General features: G+C 44.9%; 2 protein-coding genes and 1 long non-coding RNA gene across 7 annotated transcripts; 1 reads left to right on the top strand and 2 right to left on the bottom strand.

Moving 5' to 3' along the window:
* Nucleotides 1–4126, bottom strand: POLR2D (RNA polymerase II subunit D). Its single transcript, XM_064666940.1, has 4 exons — nt 3997–4126; nt 2284–2464; nt 1747–1842; nt 1–639 (listed from the first exon to the last, which is right to left on the bottom strand). The coding sequence occupies exons 1-4, from the start codon at nt 4067–4069 to the stop codon at nt 561–563; spliced, it is 429 nt and encodes a 142-aa protein (XP_064523010.1). The 5' UTR covers nt 4070–4126; the 3' UTR covers nt 1–560.
* Nucleotides 4040–16520, top strand: LOC135419930 (uncharacterized). Of its 5 annotated transcripts, none has more exons than XR_010433206.1 (4): nt 4040–4123; nt 5197–5618; nt 7750–7878; nt 15899–16520. It is a non-coding gene; the product is annotated as an uncharacterized LOC135419930 (long non-coding RNA). The 5 variants fall into 5 exon arrangements; XR_010433207.1 differs by lacking the exon at nt 4040–4123 and adding an exon at nt 4244–4401; XR_010433204.1 differs by lacking the exon at nt 4040–4123 and adding an exon at nt 4255–4318.
* On the bottom strand, nt 8824–23876 carry AMMECR1L (AMMECR1 like). Its single transcript, XM_064666938.1, has 7 exons — nt 23745–23876; nt 21271–21715; nt 15906–16016; nt 15338–15452; nt 14499–14589; nt 13419–13515; nt 8824–12255 (listed from the first exon to the last, which is right to left on the bottom strand). Exons 2-7 carry the CDS (start codon nt 21675–21677, stop codon nt 12144–12146), a joined length of 933 nt encoding a protein of 310 aa, XP_064523008.1. The 5' UTR covers nt 21678–21715; nt 23745–23876; the 3' UTR covers nt 8824–12143.
* Nucleotides 23877–24372: the final 496 nt, after the last annotated feature.

Genomic DNA, 24372 nt, shown 5'->3' on the forward strand with positions numbered 1-24372 from the left:
TAATGTTTATAAACCATACAACTTTAATGAAAAATATATTTTAATTTACACCGAACAATAGAAAATTATTGAAGCTGTAAAAATTCACTGTCCTAATCAAACAATAAAATGATGCCAAACAAACAAAAAAAACACCACAGAAATTGATGCTGCCCATGACTGAATCTTCTGAGCTCTAAGAATAAGTTTCTCTGTCTCTTTTAGAAATTCAAAAAAAATCCAAAAGTACATCTATATTTCTGCTAAAAACCAGAAACATGGTGAAAATTTACAGACTGAGGAGACGGTTTGGGGAAGAAACAAATATTTGAGCCACTGGGAAAAGGCTTTTCGGGTTCTTTGGCTCTCACAACACAGGAGCCCTTGCCAATATACACCTGGAACAAACCAAAAGGACGATGCTGATCTCCAGTCTGAATGCACCTGTGATGTCACAGCACTGAAGCACCCTATGTCCACAACTTCCCTCACTCAGCCAGGAGCTCAGCTGGTCCAGAGGGCTGAGAAACAGTCAAATTCCCCAGGTTCTTACGTTCAGATAAAGGGGTTGAGGGTTAACCTTAATATTGGAAGCTGCGTTTAGTCTGAATGTCATCGAGAATCTGCTGCAATTCTTCATCTTCAAAGCGGCCCTCCAGGCTGCAAGATAAGAACAACGAGGAGACATCAAAGCTTTCAGAAATGACCTCCCCCCCGGATTCATTTCAGTCGTAGTTCCCTCCCATCAGTCTCACCTGTACGTAACCACCAGGAACCATCTGCAAGGTTACTGCACAAAGAACAATCTAATCCCTATGCAGTGTCTCCTCTTTTCATGACAAAACTCTTATCCTTCCCAGAATTTTCTGCTCAATAATTTCTAAATGTGTTATCAAAAAGGCAAGGTAGGTGCAGGTTTATGCAGACCTCTGAACTAAGACCATGCAGCTGCCTGCTCATAAACCAGTCTGTTCTTGCTACGAAATCTTAACATAGAATCAGAGAACGGTTTGGGATGGAAGGGACCTTAAAGTTCACCTCATTCCACCTCCCTGCCACAGGCAGGGACACCTTCCACTATCCCAGGTTGCTCCAAGCCCTGCCCAACATGGCCTTGGACACTTCCAGGGATGGGGCAGCCACAGCTTCTCTGGGCAATCCGTGCCAGGGCCTCACCACCCCCCCAGGGAAGAATTTTTTCCTAATCTCTAATCTGAACCTAATCTTTTTCAGTTTGAAGCTGTTCCCCCTCGTCCTGTCACTACCTGCTCTTGTAAAAAGCCTCTCTTCATCTTTCTTGTAGGCTCCCTTTAGGTACTGGGAGACCAAAATTGGGTCATCCCAAAGCCTTCTCTTTTATATAATGGCATATAAGGAAGAAACTGTGATTTAGATGAATGTTTAGTTCCCTCCTCTATCTCAGGCCATGAGGTAACACATCAAGACATGAAGAAGTTACTGCTTCCACATACCTTATCCACAAAACAGTTCATTTGCTCCAACAGCAAAAATCTCCAACAAACACAAACACAGCCAGCTAAGAACCCCAGTTTAAGCTGTTTACACTTAATCCAGTAAAGGTTGTCAGGAATGCATTAGGGACATGCACAAATGGTGCCTCACTGTCAGATCAATGGGTAGGGAAGACCAAGATCAAATGTTCTTACATCAACAGAGCTGGATTGACACGACAGCACCTGCCCACAGCTGGCTTTGGATCACAGGGAAGCACAAAGCAGTCTCTGTAGAATATGTTTAAGTGCTCACCTTGGAATCAGAGCTTTGGCTTCCTCAGCTGTCTCAGGACACAAGTTAGCCAAACATGCCAATTCAAACTTATGGAGCTTTTTCTGGAGCAGCAAACTGTAAGAAAGACAACAACTTCGTGAAATTACAAAACAGAAATATAAAAGGGCATAAACTAAACCAAATGGATATCTTTTTTCACACTGCTTCTGGCACTGAAGTTAGGAGGAAATACTCATTATATAATTGCATAGAGGAATAAAAAAAGTCCCATCTGCTAAATCCACTTACCCTGAATTACGCTGCAAAGCCTAGAAAACCCTCCCATTTAATGCAGTCAGCTATCACTGAAATACTGAAAACAAAGCAGTTCACAAGGCTTAACCTGGACAAAATACAACCTACCGTCAAGAATTATGGTCAGATTTCCTGCCTCTTCAGAAAGAATTAAAGAACAAAGCAGGAAACACCACTAAGCTGTACTTTCATAAAGCAGCACCGACATTATTTACAGATGAAATTCTCCAGTGTGTGTTATCCCCCGTCCTTCCCGCTCACCTGCGCACACTGGCGATGGTCTCCCGGTTTTTAAAGCGGCTGAAGCGCGCTGTGTAATTCAAGGTTTTCATGAAGACTTCTGACAGCTCCTGCTCGTCCTCTGCGCTCTCGTTCTGCTGCTTGCGATGCTCGAGCAGCATGTGCACCTCGGAGTTCAGAAGGGTTTCCGCAGTTTCAAACTCTGCAGTCGAACGAGAGAACGCCAGCACCAAAGGGGAAGCACAGATGAAAAGGAGAATTACGGAAATTCTGCACAAAAATCTAGCTCTGGGCAATAAAGAAGTGAACAACGTGTTTTATGGCAGTCGTGTGAGCCCTTTCACCAATGACTGGGCAGCATTTCATACCGAAAATGCTGATAAAAATTACGCCACTTCGAGTGACAATCTGAGGTGTTCGTCTTTTGATCTCATATTTTACACTTATGGCCCTAACATTATGATTTTTCACAGTTTTGCAGTATGTTTTCCTCACCCTTTTTTTGGCAGAACTTAAGGAATGCATGAAATGCTTCAGAAAAAAAAATTTAGAACTGTAATACTCAAAAAAATTTAGAAGCGATGCCTGTGGCCTTCAAAAACCTCTGATTTATTGAAATAAATACAGATGTTTTGAGTATTTTAAAAAAGGTTTCGTTTACTTATAACGTTAATTGACCTACTCCAATTTTATTATCGGAAAAAAACTTTTAACCAACCTTTACAGATTCCCCCCCCTTTTTAACCAGCTTTGTTTTCATTCATCATCACCATAACCACTATATGCATTCCAATAATAACAAGGTCTTTCAATATCAGCAGTATGAGCTGTTCAAAAGCAGCAGTGTCAAAGGCTGCATCCCAGGGGGCAGATACAGGGCAGTGCTAGAAAGGGACTGGCAAACCATATTTTGCATTGAGCAGTAAGTTAGCTTAGGCTGAGCATGAGTGGGCTACAGATTTTAGTATTCAAGAATACAAAAAAACCCAGTCTTTCAGGGCTACACTTTTGTTCATAACTCAAAAATGCAGCACAGTACCCATTTTTCTTTTTTTTTTTTCTTTTCCAGGGTGGCTTGGAGATGTAAATACACCTCTGGAATTTAAAATGAACAGTTTTCTGAAAAAAATACACAGACCGTGAGAGTCTGTGGTTACCAACTCTGTCTCCGGAAAGCTTGTTTCCTAAATGCAATAGTATTCATAGAATCCCAGAATGGTTTGGGTTGGAAGGGACCTTAAAGCTCATCTCATTCCACCCCCTGCCACGGGCAGGGACACCTCCCACTATCCCAGGTTGCTCCAAGGCTTGGACACTTCCAGGGATGGGGCAGCCACAGCTTCTCTGGGCAACCTGTGCCAGGGCCTCGTCACCGTCACAGGAAGAATTCGTATGATGAGGAGCAGCAGTGAAAAAGCAAGGGTTATACCAAAATGCAAGGAGCTTTTCACTGTAGCCTGATAGGAATTTTTTTTTTTCTTTAATCCTGTACAAACACACAGTGACCCACATAAGAACTGCCACATCCTAGCAACCACGAGGTCCTTAAACGTATATAAATGATTTATTAACACGCTTTTTAAGACTCGGGGCTCTGTACCCGGCGGAGGAGAGTCAGGGGCGTTGAGCAGCGCTCCCATCCCGCCGAGCTGCCCGGCCAGGCCCGTTCCCTCACAGGAGGCCGCCGCCAGCTCCGACCCCCGCCCGGCCCGGCGCCCCGACCCCCGCCCGCACCTTTGGGGAAGACGAGCTGCGAGGCGTCCTCCTCCACGTCCGCCGCCCGCGGGTCGCTGCCGCCCGCCGCCATCGCCGGAAACCCGAGCGGAAGGGCCGCTCCGCCGGGAAAGGGCGGCTCCGTCGTGTGAGGGGCGGGCGGGGGCCGGTTCTCCCCGGGTGAGGGGCGGGCGGGGGCCGGTTCTCCCCGGGTGAGGGGCGGGCGGAGGCCGGTTCTCCGCGGCGTGAGGGGCGGGCGGGGGCCGGTTCTCCCCGGGTGAGGGGCGGGCGGAGGCCGGTTCTCCGCGGGGCGAGGGGCGGGCGGAGGCCGGTTCTCTACGGTGTGAGGGGCGGCTCCGCCCGTCTGAGGGGCAGCGTGTGGCTTTGCCCCGTGTGAGGGGCGGGCGGAGGCCGGTTCTCCACGGCGTGAGGGGCGGCTCCGCCCGTCTGAGGGGCAGCGTGTGGCTTTGCCCGGTGTGAGGGGCGGGAGGAGGCTGGTTCTCCCCGCTGTGAGGGGCCGAGGGTCCGTTCTGCCCCGAGCACTGCCGAACAGAAAAAAAGCGGAGTTGCCGCTGTGGAGAACCGAGGGGAAACAGCGGGGACGGGGCGCCTAAGCAGCGCCCCCCTTCCCCCGGGAAGCAGCCCTCAGAGGTGTGTTTAAGCTCGCTTAGCAGTGAGCTCCTTTCAGAGAGGGAAAGAGCTGGGGTGCTGAGCGTTGTTTATGTGAACACGGGGCAAATAGCTGTGGCAGACGAAGACATCATCGGATCAAGGCTCTCCAGCTCCCTGACAGGAGGTTGTAGCCGGGTGAGGATCGGCTGCTTCTCCCAGGCAGCCACGGACAGGATGAGGGGACATGGTCTTAAGCTGCACCAGGAGAGGAGATTTAGGTTGGACATTGGGAAGAAATTCCTCACAGAAGGGATGATTAGGCATTGGAATGGGCTGCCCAGGGAGGTGGTGGAGTCACTGTCCCTGGAGGTGTTTCAGGACAGCCTGGACACGGGCCCCAGTGCCGTGGTCTAGCTGACATGGTGTTCGGTTACAGGTCGGACCCGATGATCACAAAGGTCTTTTCCAACCCAATTGATTCTGTGATCATGAGCCCAGAATCTTCAAGGCACAAACCAGGGCCCGAGAGAAGGATGTGGAGGAACACTGAGGGAAACAGTGCTTGTCCTTGGCATGAGCAAACCCTTCTCCTTCTGCTCTGTCCTTTAGGAAATAACCAAAGAGCTCAGAACTGCTCTGGTCCCCCTCCCCAGACTGCACAGCAGCACCCACTTGCCCAGGAGCACCCGAGGGCACCAAGGCAGCAGATGCACGTTCACATCAGTGGATCAGTGAGCTACAGCTTTTGCCACCAGAACATCCTCCAGCTAGACAGCAAAGCCCAGCCTTAGGAAAACTGTGACTGTCTGTGCCAGAATTTCTGTCTAGCTCACTGTGATTAGTAGACCTCGGTCTATAATGAACGAGTATTGATATCATGACACACTTCCTAAGGAAGCTGCTTTTTCAGACTATCCAGAAGCAATCTACAGACCCCTAAAAGTTATAGGCAGGCTGAAAATGGAGATAGTTCTCCCGACACTGCCAAGAAAATAACTTATGGAGTAGTGTTTTCCCCGGAGAGCTCACATGTAAGTGCCTAACCAGTCTAAGACTCTTAAAGTAATCATCTTATCAGCCCTTACTATGTCATGCTGTGCCCCTAAAGAAAGGCAAAAATAGATTGTTGGAGGATTTATGATGAAACCACTCCTGTTCTCCTGAACTGCATCTGTGCCTAGGTGAACCGCTGGGAAAAGGAATGCATTAAAAATAAACTATAGGAATATGAAGAGGTCAAATAATAGATTTCTAATATTTGTTATCTGGATAATGAGCATAGCAGAGAAACTGAATGGAAAGTAATTTGCTGAGTGGTACAAGCAGAAAGACATCCAGTAAGAAATGGAATGGAAATATCTCGGGGAACATCTGGCAAATTAAACAATTTCAATTAGGTTTACAAGAAAGCAAGGAAATCCATGCCAGATTGACCAGAGAAGCATTTAACATCATTTGGAATCCTGACTCAAATAACCCATCAACTCAGAACATCATGATTCTCAGAGCAGTAGGTAGCTCACTGAGGTTTAAGTTACTAATTCCCTGTTGGTTTTCCCCCAGGGATCCATTCTACTCAAATATACAAAAACTAAATCAAGAGAGCCAGATTCTTGCAAGAGTTTATAGATGCAGTTTAAGAGGCTATCATAAAAGATTAAGTCCATTATCACTGATGTGTTTTGTTTTTTAAGAATTTAAAAAATGAACTTATAAACTCCACAGGAAGTATTGTTCAGCTGCTGCAACCAAGCAAACATAGCAGAGTACCTGACTTTTTTGTTATTTTTAAAATGCTCTGGCTTTTTCCTCACTAATAATGACTGTTTCAGCATTTGTCAACAAAATACACATGGAAAAGGAAGATGAGCTTGATTAAAATAAAGACTATAGGAACTTTTGAGCAGCTTTAGTGGTCACATCCTAAATTAAGCTGATTAAAAAAAAAAAGACTACTTGGCCAAATGTAATTTATCATGAATAGAGCCTCTAATATTCCATATTCCAGGGCCAAAAGCATTGATCCTTGCTGGAGACATGTGATTAGGTAGCAGATTGTTAGACAGACCTATTATGGTAATTTCTACGTTGCTATAGTTTAAACACAGAGCCTGTAAACACTAATTGCAGCTCCACAGATCTAACAAAATACTCAGCTAAATACCTCCATGTAATCAAATGTAGGAAGAGCTAATAACAAGGATATTCTATTATTAGCATAAACCTACTTTGTAATATGCTTTCCTTCTAATCCAGCAGCAGAAGAAATGTGATTTTCCTAGCAGTTTTTTTAAGTTTTCAAACAGTAATTCCACATTTTCTGTGGAATGCCAGTGTGGTCCTTGTGGAGATAACCACCCACTGAGAACACCGTGTGCCACAATAGCCAGTGTTGCACAAGACATGTGTGATTTTCACCTGTGTTCTTAAAGTATAACTCTTCAGGTTTAGGTTTTCACACCATTTTGCCTTTATTTTTACTCCATTTAAAAGTATATCTCCAAAACCATAAGGAATGAACATGTATGAGCAAAGTAAAATTATATTAATATCCAGTAGTAAAGTCACAGTAAGCCTCTGAATGCAAAACTGCACGATCTGTTCAGCTTTTAAATGCATGTGTGACATCTAGACATAGTATCAACTGGTTGTATCATGCATGATTTCTGCCAGAATTAATCTGATTATAAGAGCAGTCTAGCTGACTACAGAAAAGAAAAAAAATATGGTTCGATAATCTGGATATTGTTCATTTTGCAGAAGTATGTACTTGTTTTAAGGAACATGGTAACAACACTCTTCTGTGTTTTCTGAGTGATATCAAACAGACACACAGGTCATCTTTTCCCAGACCATGGGAAAACCAGCTTTGGAACTTTCCTGTGGTACTGCTCTATGTACTGTCAGTATAAATATTGACTTATTGGGTCTCATGGGAAAGTTTTCATTTTTTTTCTGGTTTTCATTTTTGTCTTTAAGAAGTGGCATTTCTCAATCACAGGTAAAATAAAATTCTTTTTTGTGTGTGTGTTTAGAATAAAAATGCTCAAGTATTCTTCATTTGAAGTGTCTTGTAGATATCCCTCCTAAGCTTCTTTAATTTTGTTCTAGAAAGAAGTGAGTGCCAAATGAGTAATTAATTTTGTTTCTTATTTCAAACAGGAGTAACAACAGAAGAAAGTGTTTCCGGGAGAATTATCCTGGTTTATATTTAGCCTGGATTGACCTATTTCAGCGTGCAGTCATATGTACACCCTTCTACCTGGCCTCATCCTCCCTGGGAGCTGCTGAGTGAGTGTTCCTGTGGTCACAGAATGCAACAGGCCTCTAATGAAAGACACCAAAGATTTTATGTCTGACTGATTCAATAGGAAACCAAAAAAATCAAGTAAGGAAAAGCATATGACACAAAAAAGTACAAAAAGTCAATGTATTCCTGACAACAAAGCTGTCAGGAATATACCTGATAACTTCCCTGGACACATGATGGCAGTGATATGGGTAACTTCAGAAATAAAAAGGAAATCACCTGGAAATCACATTAGCCCCAGAGTCCTCCTCAACCCCTCCTCACATTGCCTGGGGGATTTACTTTCTAGCCTGACTAGTACCAGCAGCATATTTTCTGAAAATAGATTTTTGCTTTGTAGTTGTGCTGAGGTCAATGAGCTTCTCAGGCATATTAAGTCAAAACTTGGTCAAAACCAAACCCCTTGGTTTGGTTGGTGTTTACTTTGGGGGTTTATGACTGTCCACTGACATCCAGGGCTGCCCTTCCCAAGAGCCACAAGCAGAACATGTAGGATCTCCAACTGTACATCTGCCACGGATAAAAAGTTAACAATAACCTGACAGGGTATGGAAAAAATCAGGTAAACCAGAGGCATAACTCAAAACTATTCCACAAATCAGTTAATCCTGTCCCAAAACAAACATTCAAATTGTAAGAATCCAGAAAGATGTAGGTGTTTCTTCTGAAGTAATATTTTTAGATTAAGACTAATTTTTAGATTTTTTTTAGACTAATTTTTTTAGATTAAGACTAGATTTTGAGACTACAGCCTCAGAGTATAGGAAATCTGTTCTCATTAGTTCCTTTTAGAAGACAAAAACCCAAAACCCAATTTACAGGTTTGCTATTCAGACCAGTAATATATTGTTTGTCTTTCTGGATGAGAATGATTTCATCCCCCATAAAGGCTGTGAGAACCCACATAAAGAGGACAGTACAAATAATCTTTATCTATTATGATTTATTCTCTACAATACTTCATTAGAGGATAGAGTTCAATTATTTACACTCAGAAGTTATTATATAGGTAGGAGGCAACCAAGTGTAATACAAAGAGTTGGTCTGACATCTCTGCACTGAAGGTCAAAAGAGGTCTTCTGCTTTAAGGAAATAAATTAACCAAAAAAACCCAACAAAACAACATGTAGTTTCCAGAATACAAACAGAAAAACAGCACTAATGGTCAGTGAAGATTGCAGAGGTTTGTTAATGTACTATGAAAACAAATTATTCTGTGCAAAGGTTAAAATGAACTCTTAAAATGAACTCTTAGATTTCCTTATAGATTTTTTTTGTTCTGATAAATTGTAGATATGTGATATTTTGACTACAAAACGTTCCCAAACTGAAATGGCCTCAGTTGAGATTGACTGTTGAACAATACAAAAAAAAAAAAATTAAGAACCTCACAGTGGAAACATTCCAACACTGACAGACTCCAGTGATCAAAGACATTCTCCTGTAGTTACTGTAAAACAAAGACATTTCATCATTGCAGTGAGATTATTTCTCAGTTGTGGTTGTCATGAGAATAAGCCCTTCTAGACCAAAAGGCACTTGCTTCTAAGGATGAGTTAATCCAGCTCTAACCAGGTAACAGCTGCTTTGAGGAGCAGTTCTAACCTGCTGTCCCCAGCCAAGCAACCACTCGTAGCAGTTGGTCACTGATTTTGGTTGCCTTCATCTTGAGACCACTCAAAGTACATTTTGTTTCTAGTTCACCTCTTTCATCCTTATGCATAGCTGCCGTGTAATGATCTAGAAATGGGATTATTTCCTGAGACCACCTGTCCTTGTCATACATTTCTCTGAGCTAACTTAGCTACTGACACAGTTTTCAACTGATTTTATAGCTGGACCCTTATGGGACAAAAGCTGGGAGGGCCTGTTCCTTAGGCAGCAGACCAGTGTTTTCTGACCTGCCAGCTTCTCTTCTCACTGCAACAAGACAAGAACACAGTACATATTCAGAGGCATTTTCGTTTTTGTTTTTTTAAACAGACTGAGTGGGGAAATAGAAGTGGGAGAGGATAAGACTTCCCCAGTCCCAAACCATCTGTCCCACTTTAGGCTTAAACCAACCGAGTCACTCAATCCTAAAATTCCGTTCTTTAAAAAAATTACAGCTAACCCTCCCCACCCCACCCCTTAGTCATCCCTAGTCAAAGAAACTGAAATCAGGAAAACACTATACACTGTTGAAGACACAGAACAGGGCAAACATCTGAAAAAGAAACAGTATAGTTGAAAAGCCTGGCACTGTACGCCTGCATGACCAGTCTCACCGAGCGTGCTCAGGGGTGAAGTTTTAGCACCATTTTTTTGCTTTTTTTAAACCTTTTAGAAATTAAATTCTAACATAGAACACTTGAACAGTAATGAGTGTAGCCCTATGTATCATACTGTTTGACAGCTGAAAGGTAAGTGGTATGTCCAGAGCTGACCCCACCCTCCCCCATCACTACATGGCACCTGGGAGAGTAATTACAAACTGGAGTGGTTTGTAACAAGACCAATTTATTCTCAGCAGCAGGAAGTTATGAACAATCCCTTCATCTTCAATTGCTTTCCAACAACACCACAAGGGAAAAGTGGCAATTTGTAAGAATGACCCAGCACAGGGTGAGAGCTGGGTCGATACTGCACCGTTAGCCAGAGTAACCTCCCTCACAACTCCCTTCTCCAGCAGGATGTTACACCAACACAGAGCAAAACTGCACAGTTGTGCATTGCTTCCTTAGGACCAGGAGCAGCAGCCTGCAGTTCTTAGCTTCCCACCAGCCCTATTCCCTGCCGTGCCAGGGCAGAATTTCAGGCCTCAAACACCAGCCAATGACTCCACGCAAGCAGGCTCTAAAGATACGTGCAACCAAACAGCCATGACTCTCCTGTGCACTTGTATCTGCCTTCCCAGTCATTACAGACCCTCCAGAAACTTGGAAAACAAACCAACCAACACCACCCCAAACTATATTCTGAAGTCCAGTTACCTTATTGAGAGAGTGTCATAATTTAGAGTTCATGACATCCTCAATGATGCTGCAGAGTAACAATGGGTAACTTAACTCCCTCTTAGAAGAGAGTATTTCCTGTGATCATCAACCATGGGAGAAGAAATACAGAATGCACACGAGTTTCACCCAGTTTGGGTAGCAGAGGTTCCCCACTCACTGCCTTGCTGTGGTACAACTGAGCTGATAGATCTTAGCAGTGAAACTCCACACCTCTATTCCATAGGCCTGCTACAAACTGGAACAGTTCCTGCCCTGAAGATCAGTAGTCACACTGGAGAAAGTGGCTGTCCTAGCAATAGGAAGGTCCCCAAGACAGTTAGCTTAAATTAAACAAATTTCAGTCACTAGTCTCATTGTATGACTACAGTCAGTGCCATGCAAACCCCTCCCCAGCCCTAATCCAATCTGCTACGAATATTTGGAAACAAAACCTGGTCTTAACAGACTGTCCAGGGATACACAAGTACCTTTTCCTCTCCATACCCAGCATGTGCCATGTTGCTCTCTGACAGGCACAACAGCATGCTGTTTCATAGCAGGCTTCATCACCGAGCTCTGTCTGAAAACCCAGAGAACTGTAAACCAAGAGAATTTCTAAAGAATTCGACCTACCAAGGATGTGAGCCTTAAAGCCTTCTAGGGTTTATTTAAATAATGGATTCATTTTTCACATCTCTAAGTGTTTTCTGTTGGTGAGGATGGGGTGCCATCCAGGTGTTCGACCCTCCCCAGTATCATGATGTCCACCTGTGATGCGTGGGGACTGCAATCAGCTCTCAGTACACAACAGATACCGGAGATAAAAAAAATTAAAAAGAACCTAAAAAATGTTTTGTTGGACTCCGTTGCCCAGGCTGCCAGGGGAATGCTCCTACTTGATCTGGGGGGCTTCCATAACGAGCAACTCAAGTTTCCACAGTGTCAGTAACACCCAGGAATGGATCAGTCTGAAGCAGCACTTTCACTCCGAGAGGTCTTCTGCACCTCACGACAGTTCGTAGGCATGGAGCCCCAATCCAACTGAACCCCCACTCAGAGGGAAGGCTGAGATAAGGCTTGGGCCCCTGAAGTCCTGTCACGCTCTCATTCTCCCCCCAGGTCAGCAGGAAGGCAGACTTGGCAACGGAAGCTAGCATCATAAAATGGTGCAGTAATAGAAGTAACTGGACCAGGAAGAGGAGGCGTCTGCCCCAATGATATCGTAGCCGTTGGCAGCAACTGGGGAGTGGGACTGGTCATGCAGCCGTGTGTCAGGAGTAATGATTGTAGAGGGGGGGGGCATGAAGAGTGCCATTCTGGAAACAATGCTGCCGGGAGGCCATGTACTCTGCATAACTGATTGTCACCTTCTCGCTGCGGTACCTGCGGGAACAGCGGCAGGAAAACAACGTCAGCACACACGGAGGGACTGAACAAAACCCATCCATCACTTCACCCCTCAGCTCACAGCCAGTGACGGACAAGAGGAGTGCACTGCCTTTGGTACTGCCTCATGCAGCCTCAATAACCCATCTGAGCTTGAATTAGCTTCAGTGTCCCAATAGCTGAGCCCTAGTCAAGGTGATCGTAACTAAGGGATGCCCGAAGTAGCACACATGAAACAAATTATCAATTTGTGTTCTTTTTTATCCACTTGCAGGGGGCAAAAATGGCATGAAAAGTTTGCTGGAAGAAGACTCAGTTACAATGGCTAAATAATCAGTATTTCACTATTGTTTACTATTGTGGTTACCTTCACATTTGAAAGGCTAGCGAAAAAAATGATGGAAGGTGTGTAAAGAAAGGTTAGTTATACCATATAAGTGACAGTCTATGCTGTAAAATCAGAATTCACAAAATTTGAAATTCCTTTAGAGATCAGAGTTTTCCAGGTTTTTCTAAAGCACACTACACAACAGATAAACAAAGTGGTTGTGAGTTGTATTAAGACCATGTTACGCCAGATTTTAACGAAAACCTTCGTGCTGTCCTCTTCTGTTAAAAAAAACCCTGCACACCCAACTCATTTCTCCAGAGGTAAGAAACGACCTGATAAATTAATGTTTCTACACAAAACCAGAATGTCCCAATTTTTACTAACATAAAGGGAGCAGAAACCAATGAGACAGCTGGGGGTATAGAAAAGCAAGCAAATTCTGAAAACCAGCCAAATTCAAGTGTGGTTTGAAGACAGCTGTTGCCTACAAATAGCTCCAGCATCCACAGATGACCACACTGAGAAAAGGAAGTTAATTGAAAAGATACTGAAAAATCAACCTTTTTAACTTTCAAAGGTTCTGCTTCTGATCTTTCACATAGATGGTAATATTAAAACCAGTGACCCTTCTCTCAGAAAATGCCAACTTTGATCCTGCCTGGACCAAACATACTGGGCTTCATCCCATTACACGTGGCATTTCTGGTTTAGTCTTTCACATCATGTCTCATCTGAAAGAGGCTGAAGACTTACATCAAGCACAAATACTTTAAATTATCCACAAAACGCTATAAAGCAAAATTAAAAGATGACAAACACATCAACTTACCTGGTGAGTTTAATTGTTTTCCTAAAATCATTGGTAATTGGAGCCTTAAAGCCACCTTTCCTGAGTAAGGAGTCTATGGTCTGGATCTGATCCCAGTCTATTGAAAAATAGAAGTAAGGGAAATTTTTCAATATAAAAAAGATGTTTCAGAAACATAAGAGATGCATTAAAAGGCCTCTAGAAAAGCAAACAACTAAACAGGAAACTGAGCTTTAGAAATCCCAGTGTTGAACTGGACATCCATGGCCTGATGCATGCACGCTATCTGCACATGCCAACCCCTTTTAATTCCTACTGGAGCTGGTCTATGAAACAGTAATCCCATTTTCCATATGACCTCTCTTCTTATAAAGGTCTGTGCCTTGCTTCTGTTGTGGGGACCCCAAACTGTTTCACCATGTGCCACTTCAGTTTAGCTCCATAAGCCTTGAAAATAAGAGAATACTTAGCTCTTGACATAGACAGATTGGGATTGATGCTCTAGTGATAGCACAGTGCACTGCTATGTGAGAGATCAGAGTTAAAATTACTACCTTAGTCTTTTGCCCCAGAGCCAGGAGGGTGTAACCACTCCACTCTGCTAAGTGGAGGAAAGGAGGCAATATTTTGAGCAGTTACCATGGTGACTGCTACTCTATTTGAGTGGGAAGTGTGCTCCAGAGGGGCCCTTTTCCAGCCCTCCTCTGGAGGATGCTACTTTAGCAAGAATGAGGAGGAAAGGGACCCTTCTGTTGGTGCTGTGCAGCCTGCAGTTATCCTAGTTGGTGGGAGAAACATAGAAGAGATGTTCAGATGCAATGCTGAATGAGGCTGGAAGATCCATACTTTGAGATCCGCTATTTCTTAAGCCCTAAAATATTTTTACGCTAAGATACAGCTCTGCAATGAGAGAAAGGCCAGGTGAAAACCCAGCAGCAACTGTATCAGGTGTCAGTTATCCAGAGTAAGCCTGGTGGCTCCACGGCACTACTATGAGAACAGCATGACAGCATCGCAATCCAAGCCCAAAATCCATAGATTTCAGTTACCCAGTTCTGTGGCACAACATGTTGACGTGTTTGGCTGCCATCTCAAACCCACCTTGTTCCTTAGCAACCTCAGGTAAATACGTGGCTGTGCGTTTGACACCTTTCTCATTGATGAACTCTATTCTGATCCCATGGATACCAACCTATAGATGGAAATGAACAGCCAAATAAGAGGTGTTTGCTAGCACTGAGTCCACGATCGAGTCGTCATTCCCACAACACTGTGTATCTCTCTCTCTCTGCACAGTTTGGCTTTTGCCTGGACAAGGCCATTCTCTTCCCCACTCTCTGTTCTTACCAGGCAGGTCTCACAAGCAGCTCTCTCAGCAGCACAAAGGACCTGTGCCACCTTTCCCCATTGAGCCTCACCAGTGTCCCTAAGGCAAGTCTTGTCAGAAGTCTGACAGTTTTCCATCTCTTGTGTTGGGCAAGAGACAAAATCTCTGTACACAAGAATCATGCCTAAAATAACCCAACTACAAAGTCCACATATATATATATATCCTTCTTGAACTAAATACACTTCCATGTACAAGGTCCTAAAAATCATTCACACCTTTAGTCTTAACTACTTTTTATTTCCAGTTTCTGCTCACACCATCAAAAAACTTCCCAGGCTTTTACACATGTATTTACACCCATCTTCCATTGGGCCAAATCCATAAACCACTTCCATGTTTCTTTTATTCCCATTCAGATCCCTTCCCAACCAAAAGCATACTGTTAGCCCCTTCTCTTCCTCCCTTCTACTTTTCCAGACCCATTTCTTCTACTTCCAGTCTCTTCTATCCCCACACACCCCTGTAACGAAGGAGACACATCACCGTGTACTAACCCGAACCCGAACGGAATGAGAGAGGGATGCAGAGTTCCAAATGCACCTGTTCTCACCTCCCAGTCCAGGTAGTCACTGGCATCCTCAAAGTTAGTGAGGAGGGAGACAGAGCAGAAGAGTTTGGGCAGCTCCTCGCGGGTCAGGGGGGGAAATCGGCTGTCCTTAAGTGCACTAAAGGGAAGAGAAGAAATATTGCCTGATACAAGCACCAAACTGAAGTGTCAGGTACTCAGTGATTCCTCTTTTGATTATGCCTCCGTGAAACACGTTTCTCTGCTACTGCAGACAAAATGACTTGCATCTCTCCTTAATCCAGTGAACTGTAATGCCAGTGATGCTGTCCAATACCTACCACAGTAAGAGAGAAAATACATGCTACAGAAGATGTTAAAACTGTTAGTATGCAAGACAGATTTGCAATTAGCCTTAAAATGTCACCTGTTGCAAAGATGTTCCACTAAATCCTGCTATTCCCCTCACCCTGGATACCATACACTTCTCAGGTGTATTTTATTGTGAAGCATATTACACTGAACTATGTTGATCCAACACACTAACCTTGAATCCTTACAGATTCTCAGCAAACGAAACTAATTTCAGATTTATTTCCTTTCCAGCAGTTACCTGGTTAATGTGTATTCCCTGAGTCCTGAGTGAAGGTTCATGGCTGAAAAGGTCCCGATGCAGCCACGAAGCCGCTTGTCTCGCCCCGTCTTCCACGTCACAAAGAGTGGACTGAAAAGGAAGAAAACAAAAGAAACCTTCCAGCCCCTAGGGATATTTGGCTGCTCAGAGGAGAGGACCAAGGTGTAAAAGAGCACATGCACATGCCCTTGCTTTCTCTCTCTCCAGTAAACCCCAAAAGGCAGGTTTGCTCACCTGCTGCCCAGCAATACCCAAACCTCGTGCCCACCCCCTGCCACACTCCACCATCTCCCTCCACCTCTTCAGTACTCACTCCTCTCCAGCAATGCTCTGCAAGTCATCCATGGACACCTTCCTGGGCAGATTCTGCACTGACTCTAATGAGGGATATGGTTGTTTGACCCCACTGAGTACCTGCCAGTATTGACTGCACTTCACAGCACCCACTAATTTATAGGACAGCCCATATAAAAATCAATATAGGTGAAGCAAATAAGATTAGTTACTTATAGTACCAGTGAACCTGAAAGATCCCCAGGCATTCTGCAATTCACCTATAAATCAGATTTGCAATAAAAGTTTTTCTTTTTGTTTGTTTGTTTGTTTGTTTGTTTTTTGTTTGTTTTGGTTTTTTGTTTTTGTGTTTTTTTCTAAAGGAATAAAGAGAAAGCCAAATTATTTTTTTCCCTATTACTTCCATGAGGATCTGACTTCTGGGTCCATCCCGAAGGCATGAGCACTTTATGTCCAATCTTTTGCTTACTTTCCATTTGATTTATATTTACACATATTCTCTCCTGTTGGACACATACCTAAATCACTATTGTTCCTACTCAAACATCACCTGGATTTCCATTTTCCTGTCTACTATCAGGAATTTACAGGCATAACAGTAGATTCTCAAACTCAGCAGGCTCATTTCAAGCTGTTAAACTAGAACCCATGATTTAGCCTCAAAGAAAAACAAGTTCAGAATAACAGAGCTCTGTGAAGAGATAAACAGGTAAAGATGACTGTCAACATTAAATGCAAAAACCTAACTTCTACAGAAGTGAGTGAAATTGCAAAGAATTGTAGAGAGAAACACCAAAGAAAGGACAGTGGTGGCTGCAGCTTTACAAGAATAACCAAACATCTGGAAAATTTTGTAAGGCAACTGATGATGTTGTTCTAATTATAAAACCAGGATGAATGATTCTACAAGTTGTTCAGATTACAGAGTACTGAATACAAGACATCAGTCTGTGGATTTCTACAGAACTTTAAGTAGTATGATAAAATGTGATTTTCTGAGATTAAACACTGACAGGAGTTCTGAGCCATCAAGACTGATTCAACAACACTGCTCAGGCATTTACTTTCCTCACATACTCGAAGCTCTTGTAAGCAATGCATCCTTGCAGCAAACATTACAAAAAATACTAAGATCTTCTGTTCAGATAACAAAACCAGCACAGAGTGTGGATGATTTCTCAAATACAGCAACAGAACTTCTTCTAAGTTGTCAGAACATAATTTAAACTCTAGTGATAAATCAATGTTGAGTGATGTTCCTCAGAGCAACAATGGAATTAAAAACTATCACAGCATAAATCCATCATTCAGGATGTAGTTACCAGCTGTGACCAGTGGCAGAAGTACTACCAAAATAGCAAATAGCCTGTAAGTGATAATTGTGAAGGACTTTGCCCACAGAGGAAGCAGAAACATCCTTCCACACCCAACAACAACCCTATTGTTGCTTGACCAAGACAGGGGATTTGCTGTTCTAGTTTTCTGACAACACTTCAAAGCAACTTGCAGGAGATCATTGCTCTACATTTTATATGGCTACCATATGTTGAAAGAGCAAACAGAGACAGAGTGTAAGAAAATACATTAGAAAGCTTACAAAAAACAAAAAAAGATACTAAACTTACACAGGAGAACTCTGAGAAACACTACTGTCACAAGTTCAGTGGAAATTTCCCTAATCTAATTAAAGTTTTGAAACCATTGCTCAGCCCATGTGACACTCATCCCAAACAGGAAAGGCAAAGGAGAACATAAACCCCATCACTCTCAGAATACAAATCTAAGCAAGTTCCCCTTCAATTCAAATTGCAGGTTCACATTTTCAATTTGCCTCTTTCCCCTTCCAGAGGGAACAAAACCACAACCCATATTTCCACTGAGCGTTCTGTGTCTATAATAGAAGAGATATTATCAGAAGGGACAGGATAATTGCATTCAGAAGGCTGTCAGATCTTAAAATACTTTAAAGCACATTTTAAACAATTTTTCACTGTGGTCAGAACAACTGAGGCATAAAAAGAAGAAATACACAATTTTGTAAATGTATATAAAATTTCACTATTTTCACAGCAGAAAAGATGTTTCTGTCTCTGAAGAATAAATGCACTCAGCAAATTGCAGGTGCAGCTGACAGTAAGTCCATTGTCCCAGAGCCCCTCCTTGAAAAGTGTTATTTCCTAGATGTACTAAGGAAAGTCACAACAACCTTTTGTCCACGTTCACCCAAGAGCACTTACATGTACTCTGCAGCCATACCTTCAGCAGATTATGGCAACTGTTTCTTCCCCAGACACAACATCCCACTTAGCTGTGTTTGACGAGGGTTTTTAGGCTGAGAGGGGAATTTCAGCAACTAAAAGCTAGCTTCTCCAATTGCAACTACAAAGGGAATTTTAAAGTGGAAAAATACAGCTTGTTCAAATCAGAGTTTAGCTTGTACTCGGGAAAAATCTGTTACAGAACAGATTTTAGGATGCAAGTTCCTTATTATTTGTCTTGCATGGCAACTGGAAACTTCCATGGTGTAGTTTTAGCACCAGTTTGTAATACCTACTATTAACAAATGAGATTGAAGCACAAAAGTAGAAGCAGCAACCGATTAACTATTTGCACAGGTTCCAAATTGTAATTTCTTCCCATAATCTGAATATTAAAGTGGATATTTTCTTCCTTTACCAAGTTAATTCAGACATAACTGCAAGTCTTGCATTTCCACTGTCTCTCCATTGATTTGTGAACATCAGTGCTAACACTGGAATAAGGGAACCTTACTCTATAGGTATCTTACCATAATTCCCATCAGGATTGTTGTCCATGAGCATATCCCCTCAAGATGGTAACTGAAATTCATGGTGGTTCTCAAGCCAGAACCCTGTAACTTTTATGTTATTACACTATTTATGCCAAATCCTGCCCTTCACACCTACTTTTGTCTTTACTTTGGGGTTCAGCACCAATTTAAAAATCTGCTATCCAGAACAGGCTGTGCCTCTTTCTATTCCATCAACAGTCTATCCAGGGAGACCTCCTGGATAAACCTTTGTTTTATTCAAAGATCTCTTCCACTGACATTCATTATGTCACAAAGGGCCAAAATACAAATGATTTCTGTATTTTCACTTTGCTTACTCCTATATTTAATGACATTTGCCTTGAAGTTCATTCCATGACTGTCCCAAGTGGGACAGCTCATCCTTATGTGCTGCTCTACAACAGAGCAAACCCCATGCTTTTCCCTGGGGAACATCCAACTATTTGCTGGAAGCAAAAGCATAAATGCTGAAACACAAGAAAATTTAGGTAAGCATTTGCCTGCAGGGGAAGAGGAGGTAAGGGCTGGTTATGCTTGGCTGGTGTGCTGATCTAAAAGTCTTGTAATTATGAGCACAGAAATACCCAATGAGCAACTCTGAACTTTTCAAATCTGGGCATAAAATTCAACCAGCTGCTGTTCCCCAAAGGATGTCCTTTTTGAAACTAGTCAACAGAAAAAGCAACAACATCCAGCCAGAAATCTCCTCTGACACCAAAAGAATGCAGCTGTGTAAAACCATCTCTCTTACTGACTTAACAGAACAACAGCAAAACAAACCCCTCTGCATTTCAAGTGACACAATAATAAGCAGACTAACATAAAATGTTCTAAAAGGAGCCTACCCAGGGTACGTAGCAACAACAGCAGAAATGTTTCAGCCTGGGGAGTCCCTGGAACTATCTGAGAGCCTGGTCCAGAGCATTTCTCCATTCATTTGTATTTACAATATTAAACAGCTTAGTCTGTGGCAGCATTCAGAACATGTATCCATAATCCTACTTGGATAATAACTGCATGGAAAGCACAACCCACATCCATCCTGACAGGCAGTAAGGTGGGCAGACACTGAATACACAGAAAAAGTCCTTGACCTGTTTAAGCCACTGTTCCTTTACATCAATTTAAAATTCATTAACTTAAAATAAAAAGTTGTTGACACCGTTAATTTATCTATTGTTCTGGAAGAGGCCCCTGGAGGAGTGTCAGAAAGTCTATCTGTAATTGATCTTTCCCATATAATTCTTTCACCAAACATTTTAACAACATTAACATTTCCACACCTACGCATTCAACCTTCAGATAAACATTAGCTGAATCTCACCAAAGCCAAACAGCTTCATAAATCCTTCTCCTCACTTCTGCTCATACACATCTCCTTTCCCCCTAACCTTGGTATCGTCCTTGAAAGTTAACTCTCTTGGCAGTGCTGGGTTCATGGTTGGACTCAAATGTTTTTCTAAATGATTCTATGATTTCTCCTCACATTGCCCAGCTAACACTATCTTCCCAAAGTGTCTTCTATAACTGGCAATTTTTCTATTCCCCTCCCTGCTAAACCCATTAACTAGGACAGCTGAACAGCCTTGTGAGTGTCCTTGCCCAATTTTCACCAGCTCAGCATTTGTTTCAGGATGAGCTGGAAACTTGTTTCAGCTTCTTACTTTATTCCCTTTCCATTTGCTTTGCAGAAGGATGCCTATTCCCTTGTCTCTTCACCAAGTCAGTGTCTCACATTAGCTGGAACCTCTTCAAATTAACGATGTTATTTTACTGCTCTGTTAGAACAGTTTTGCAGGAGGAACCGCTCAGTTAAGTTTTTGCAAAGGAATCTATTCAGAAAGAAGGGGGCAAACTTTTATGTTACCATGAAGTGGGTTTGCACTTCTCAGTGAAGGACACAGTGTCTCGTGGGACACAGGAGACTGTGAGCTGAAGCAGCACACCTCCTCAGACTTAGCCCAGCTCTCTTTCTGTAGAGCTAAGCATGTTCTCCCCTGAAGGCCACTCTTCAAAGCTCGCTCGCTTCCACCAAAACCCACAATACTTCACTCCTTCATGCACTTACAGCGCATCATTTTTAGTTTCTGGCAGACAAAGCAAGCAGCAGAATGCCCCCCTCCCCCGGCACACCGGTTTTCCTGCTCCCCAGAGGAAACCCTTCACCTCTATCCAACCAAGCCACAGCAGCTCTGGCAGCTGTTTCCCAGCTTTCCTCCCCCAGGCAGATGTACTCACTAGGGGTCATTGGTAAATCGAGGAAGCCGTGGCTGAGGGAACCCGTAGAGATGACAGTAGAGTACATCAAAGCAGTAGCAGCACATTTCCGCTGTCACCACCAGGTTCTTGGTGCTGTTGGCAGTTCCATTGGGCCGAGTCAGTGGGCTCAAAGCTCCTGAAGTGGGATTCATTCGAGTAACTGGGGAATTTCCTGGGCCCAAAGTCAAGTCAGATACGTTCTCCCTTCCATTATTCCCGTCTGTGTGCTGGTGGTTCTGAAGAGGACCTGAACTGGAGCCTGGTACAGTTGTGGTCTGATTCCCATGACTGTGCGTTCCACTCCCAGACAATTTGGGCTTCTTCACCCCACAACAGCCAGCTGCCAGCTTGGGCTCAAGTGGAGGAACACAGCGTCTTTTTCCCATCCTGCTTCAAAACTTGCTGCCTGGAGCACTGTAGAACCCTGGCAAGGAGGGGGTGGGGGATAAAAAAAGCAACACACAAAGAGTTACAGGTGAAGAACTTCCCTGCTTCTGCTATAGAGGAAGAAAACCCTTGCAACGTGTGACCAAGTACAGCACCAAAGTCAGTTCAGCAGGCAGAATGGGTGTTTTCACATACAAATTGAAAGAGTGTGACACAACATGTGTGAAATCACACTTTTCACTTTTTTATTGATGAGGTGTACTGAGTACTTTAATAAGTGGCTCATCACCAAAAACCACAGTCAGACCTCCCATAAAGAGAATGAAACTGGGGGAAAACAGAAGAAAAAAAGACTTAGGACTACAGATACACCCTATCCCCGACTTTTCCTGCTCAGCAATTGCACCAGTGGCAAACAAGCTGCTGACAAACCACCAGTGTATCTCCCTTCCCCATTCCCGACAGCAGAGTGACAGCAGCCCCAAATAACATCTTGGGGTTGGACTCCCAGGGGTGCTGACCTTGATTTAGCATTGGCAAGATCAAAGAGGAGCTACAGGCACTGAAACAACAGACTATTTCTAAACAACAGACTATTTTCCAGACCACATGAACTGGAATCTGTATTTACTTTCTAGGACTGGGTGAATCAATAGAGCTCACAAGTAAACACACAGGGTGTACAGTCAAGATGTGCAGGACAGGACGAGCTGAAGACAGAGCAGCCTGAACAGAGGGAAGTGATAATGGCAGGAAACAGGTATGGTGTAAAAGAACAAACCAACTCAGAGCAGCGTTTTGTTTGCAAAGAAGAGAATTAGCTCATGCATCACATGAAAGGGTGGAACAAACACGGGCAGGAAAGGCTGTGCAGTCAGAGATGAACAAAGATGATAGGCAAGGACCACAGGTCAGTGTCAGGCACTTAAACACCGACATCACCACGAGATCAAACATACTAAGAGAGGGAAAAACAGTTCCCCATCTGTAAAATGAGGCTGGAAAGCACAAACACACGAGTCCCGGAGAACACCACAGAGCACCGAAGCCACACTCGGCTCTCACGAGTACCTGGGCACTTCAGTGACCATCAGAGCACCGCTCCAACCCCCCCAGGCGTGTAAGCGATGCCCGAGCCGACAGCACGGACACAGAGCCGCGGGGTGGGGGGTGACACGCACTGAAATTCCGGGTGTGACAAGTCCCTGCCTTCTCTGTGCGTGCAAACAGAGTAAACTTTATCCACGAAGTTTCATCGGCCATGGCAAGACTCACACAATCCTGAACTGAACCAGAACCGGTGTAAGACGTGTTCAGAGATGCACACAAACCACGCGTGCCTGCAGTGCTTGCTCTGCTTAGGGACCCTCACCTCAAGGCTTTAAAAAGACCATAAGGAACAATTTACAAGACCTAATGAAAATTAAAATTTTTCCTCGATCTCTACCTTTGCAATAATAATAAGAAACCAAAACAAGAAAAGGAAAAGCATAACTTTGACAAAGTGAGCATGTAAATGTTTCAGTGCTTATTAAAAGTTACCTGCTGTGGCTCAGTGAGGGTGCTGGGATAGATGAGCCTTCCCCAGTTACCACTGAAGGCTCAGCCGCATTGGGGAGGCTAAATCATTATTTATTTATTTGGAAGCACAACACTTGATTCAGAATCGGAGACGTGGCAGGGGCAGGGGGGAGCTCCCCTTTCCTCTCCCCTCCTCTGCAGCAGGGGCCTAACAAAGGCGGCCGCACCGGCGGCTGCTCGGCTCCGGCCCCGCTCACCGGGGGCGGGAGGGGGGCACACCGGGACACCGGGGCCGGCCGGGCCCTGCCCCGCGCTCCCGCCCACAAACTTTGCGGGGTGTTCGGGGAGGCCCCGCGGCCCCTCCGGACGCGGCCCGGGGCGAACCCCGGGACCGCCGGTACCCCCCGCCCGACCCCCGGGGCAGCACCGGGGCCGCCAGGGGGCGCCGCGGAGCGGGACCCCCCCGCTCCCGCCGCCCCCCGGCCCGGGCGGTTGGCCCGGAGCCCCCGCGTCGCGGTGCCCCCTCACGGCCGGGGGTCACCCACCTCCTGCACCCGTCCCGGCTGCTCCTCCGCCTCAGCCCCGCCGCCGCCGCTGCTGCCCGGCCGCCTTCTGCCGCCTCATGGGGCCATGGGCCTGGGCGAGGCTCCCCAGAGAAGCGGGCCCGGCGGGCGGGGGAGCGGGCAGGGCCCGCCGCAGCCGGGGCTTCCCGGGGCGGCCGGAGGACCGGAGCGAGGCCGCGGGCAGGTCCGCCGCTATCCCGGCAGCCTCGTCCTCCTCCTCCCCTTCCTCCTCCTCCTCCTCCCGGCCGTGAGGTAATGAGGGACGGACGCTCATAGTCCGCCAGCCTCCGGGCGGCGCCAGCGCGGCCACGGCGCGGGGCGGGCGCTCGGCCCCGCGCGGGACCATAGAGACACGCGCTTCCGCGCCCTCCCCGTCACGTGATGCGACGCACGTGCGGAGACAAACAGTCCGGGGGGCAGGGCCCACATCACGTGACAGAGGTACCCCGCTCCCATTGGCCAGCGATGGCGGTGACGGACAGCGGGGGAGGGGCGTGCGGCCGGGAGCGTCCATTGCGCGGCTCGGAGCGGGGGGGCCTTATTGCCCACCCCCCCCGCCCTCTCCGCTCTGGGGCGTTGGTCCGGCCCCGCGCTGAGGGCCGGTCCCGTG

The sequence above is a fragment of the Pseudopipra pipra genome, chromosome 10 (assembly GCF_036250125.1).
Source record: "Pseudopipra pipra isolate bDixPip1 chromosome 10, bDixPip1.hap1, whole genome shotgun sequence".
In the NCBI taxonomy this organism is placed as follows: domain Eukaryota; kingdom Metazoa; phylum Chordata; class Aves; order Passeriformes; family Pipridae; genus Pseudopipra; species Pseudopipra pipra.

Excerpts from the sequence above, each read along its gene's own strand:
- POLR2D (XM_064666940.1), bottom strand. The coding sequence starts at position 4,069 with ATGGCGGCGGGCGGCAGCGACCCGCGGGCGGCGGACGTGGAGGAGGAC. Across the intron at positions 1,843-2,283 it reads ACCATCGCCAGTGTGCGCAG|TTTGCTGCTCCAGAAAAAGC; the intron begins GTGAGCGGGAAG and ends TCTTTCTTACAG. Across the intron at positions 640-1,746 it reads GCCAAAGCTCTGATTCCAAG|CCTGGAGGGCCGCTTTGAAG; the intron begins GTGAGCACTTAA and ends CTTATCTTGCAG.
- AMMECR1L (XM_064666938.1), bottom strand. The coding sequence starts at position 21,677 with ATGGGAAAAAGACGCTGTGTTCCTCCACTTGAGCCCAAGCTGGCAGCT. Across the intron at positions 14,590-15,337 it reads GTGACTACCTGGACTGGGAG|GTTGGTATCCATGGGATCAG; the intron begins GTGAGAACAGGT and ends TTCCATCTATAG. Across the intron at positions 12,256-13,418 it reads AAAACAATTAAACTCACCAG|GTACCGCAGCGAGAAGGTGA; the intron begins GTAAGTTGATGT and ends CTGTTCCCGCAG.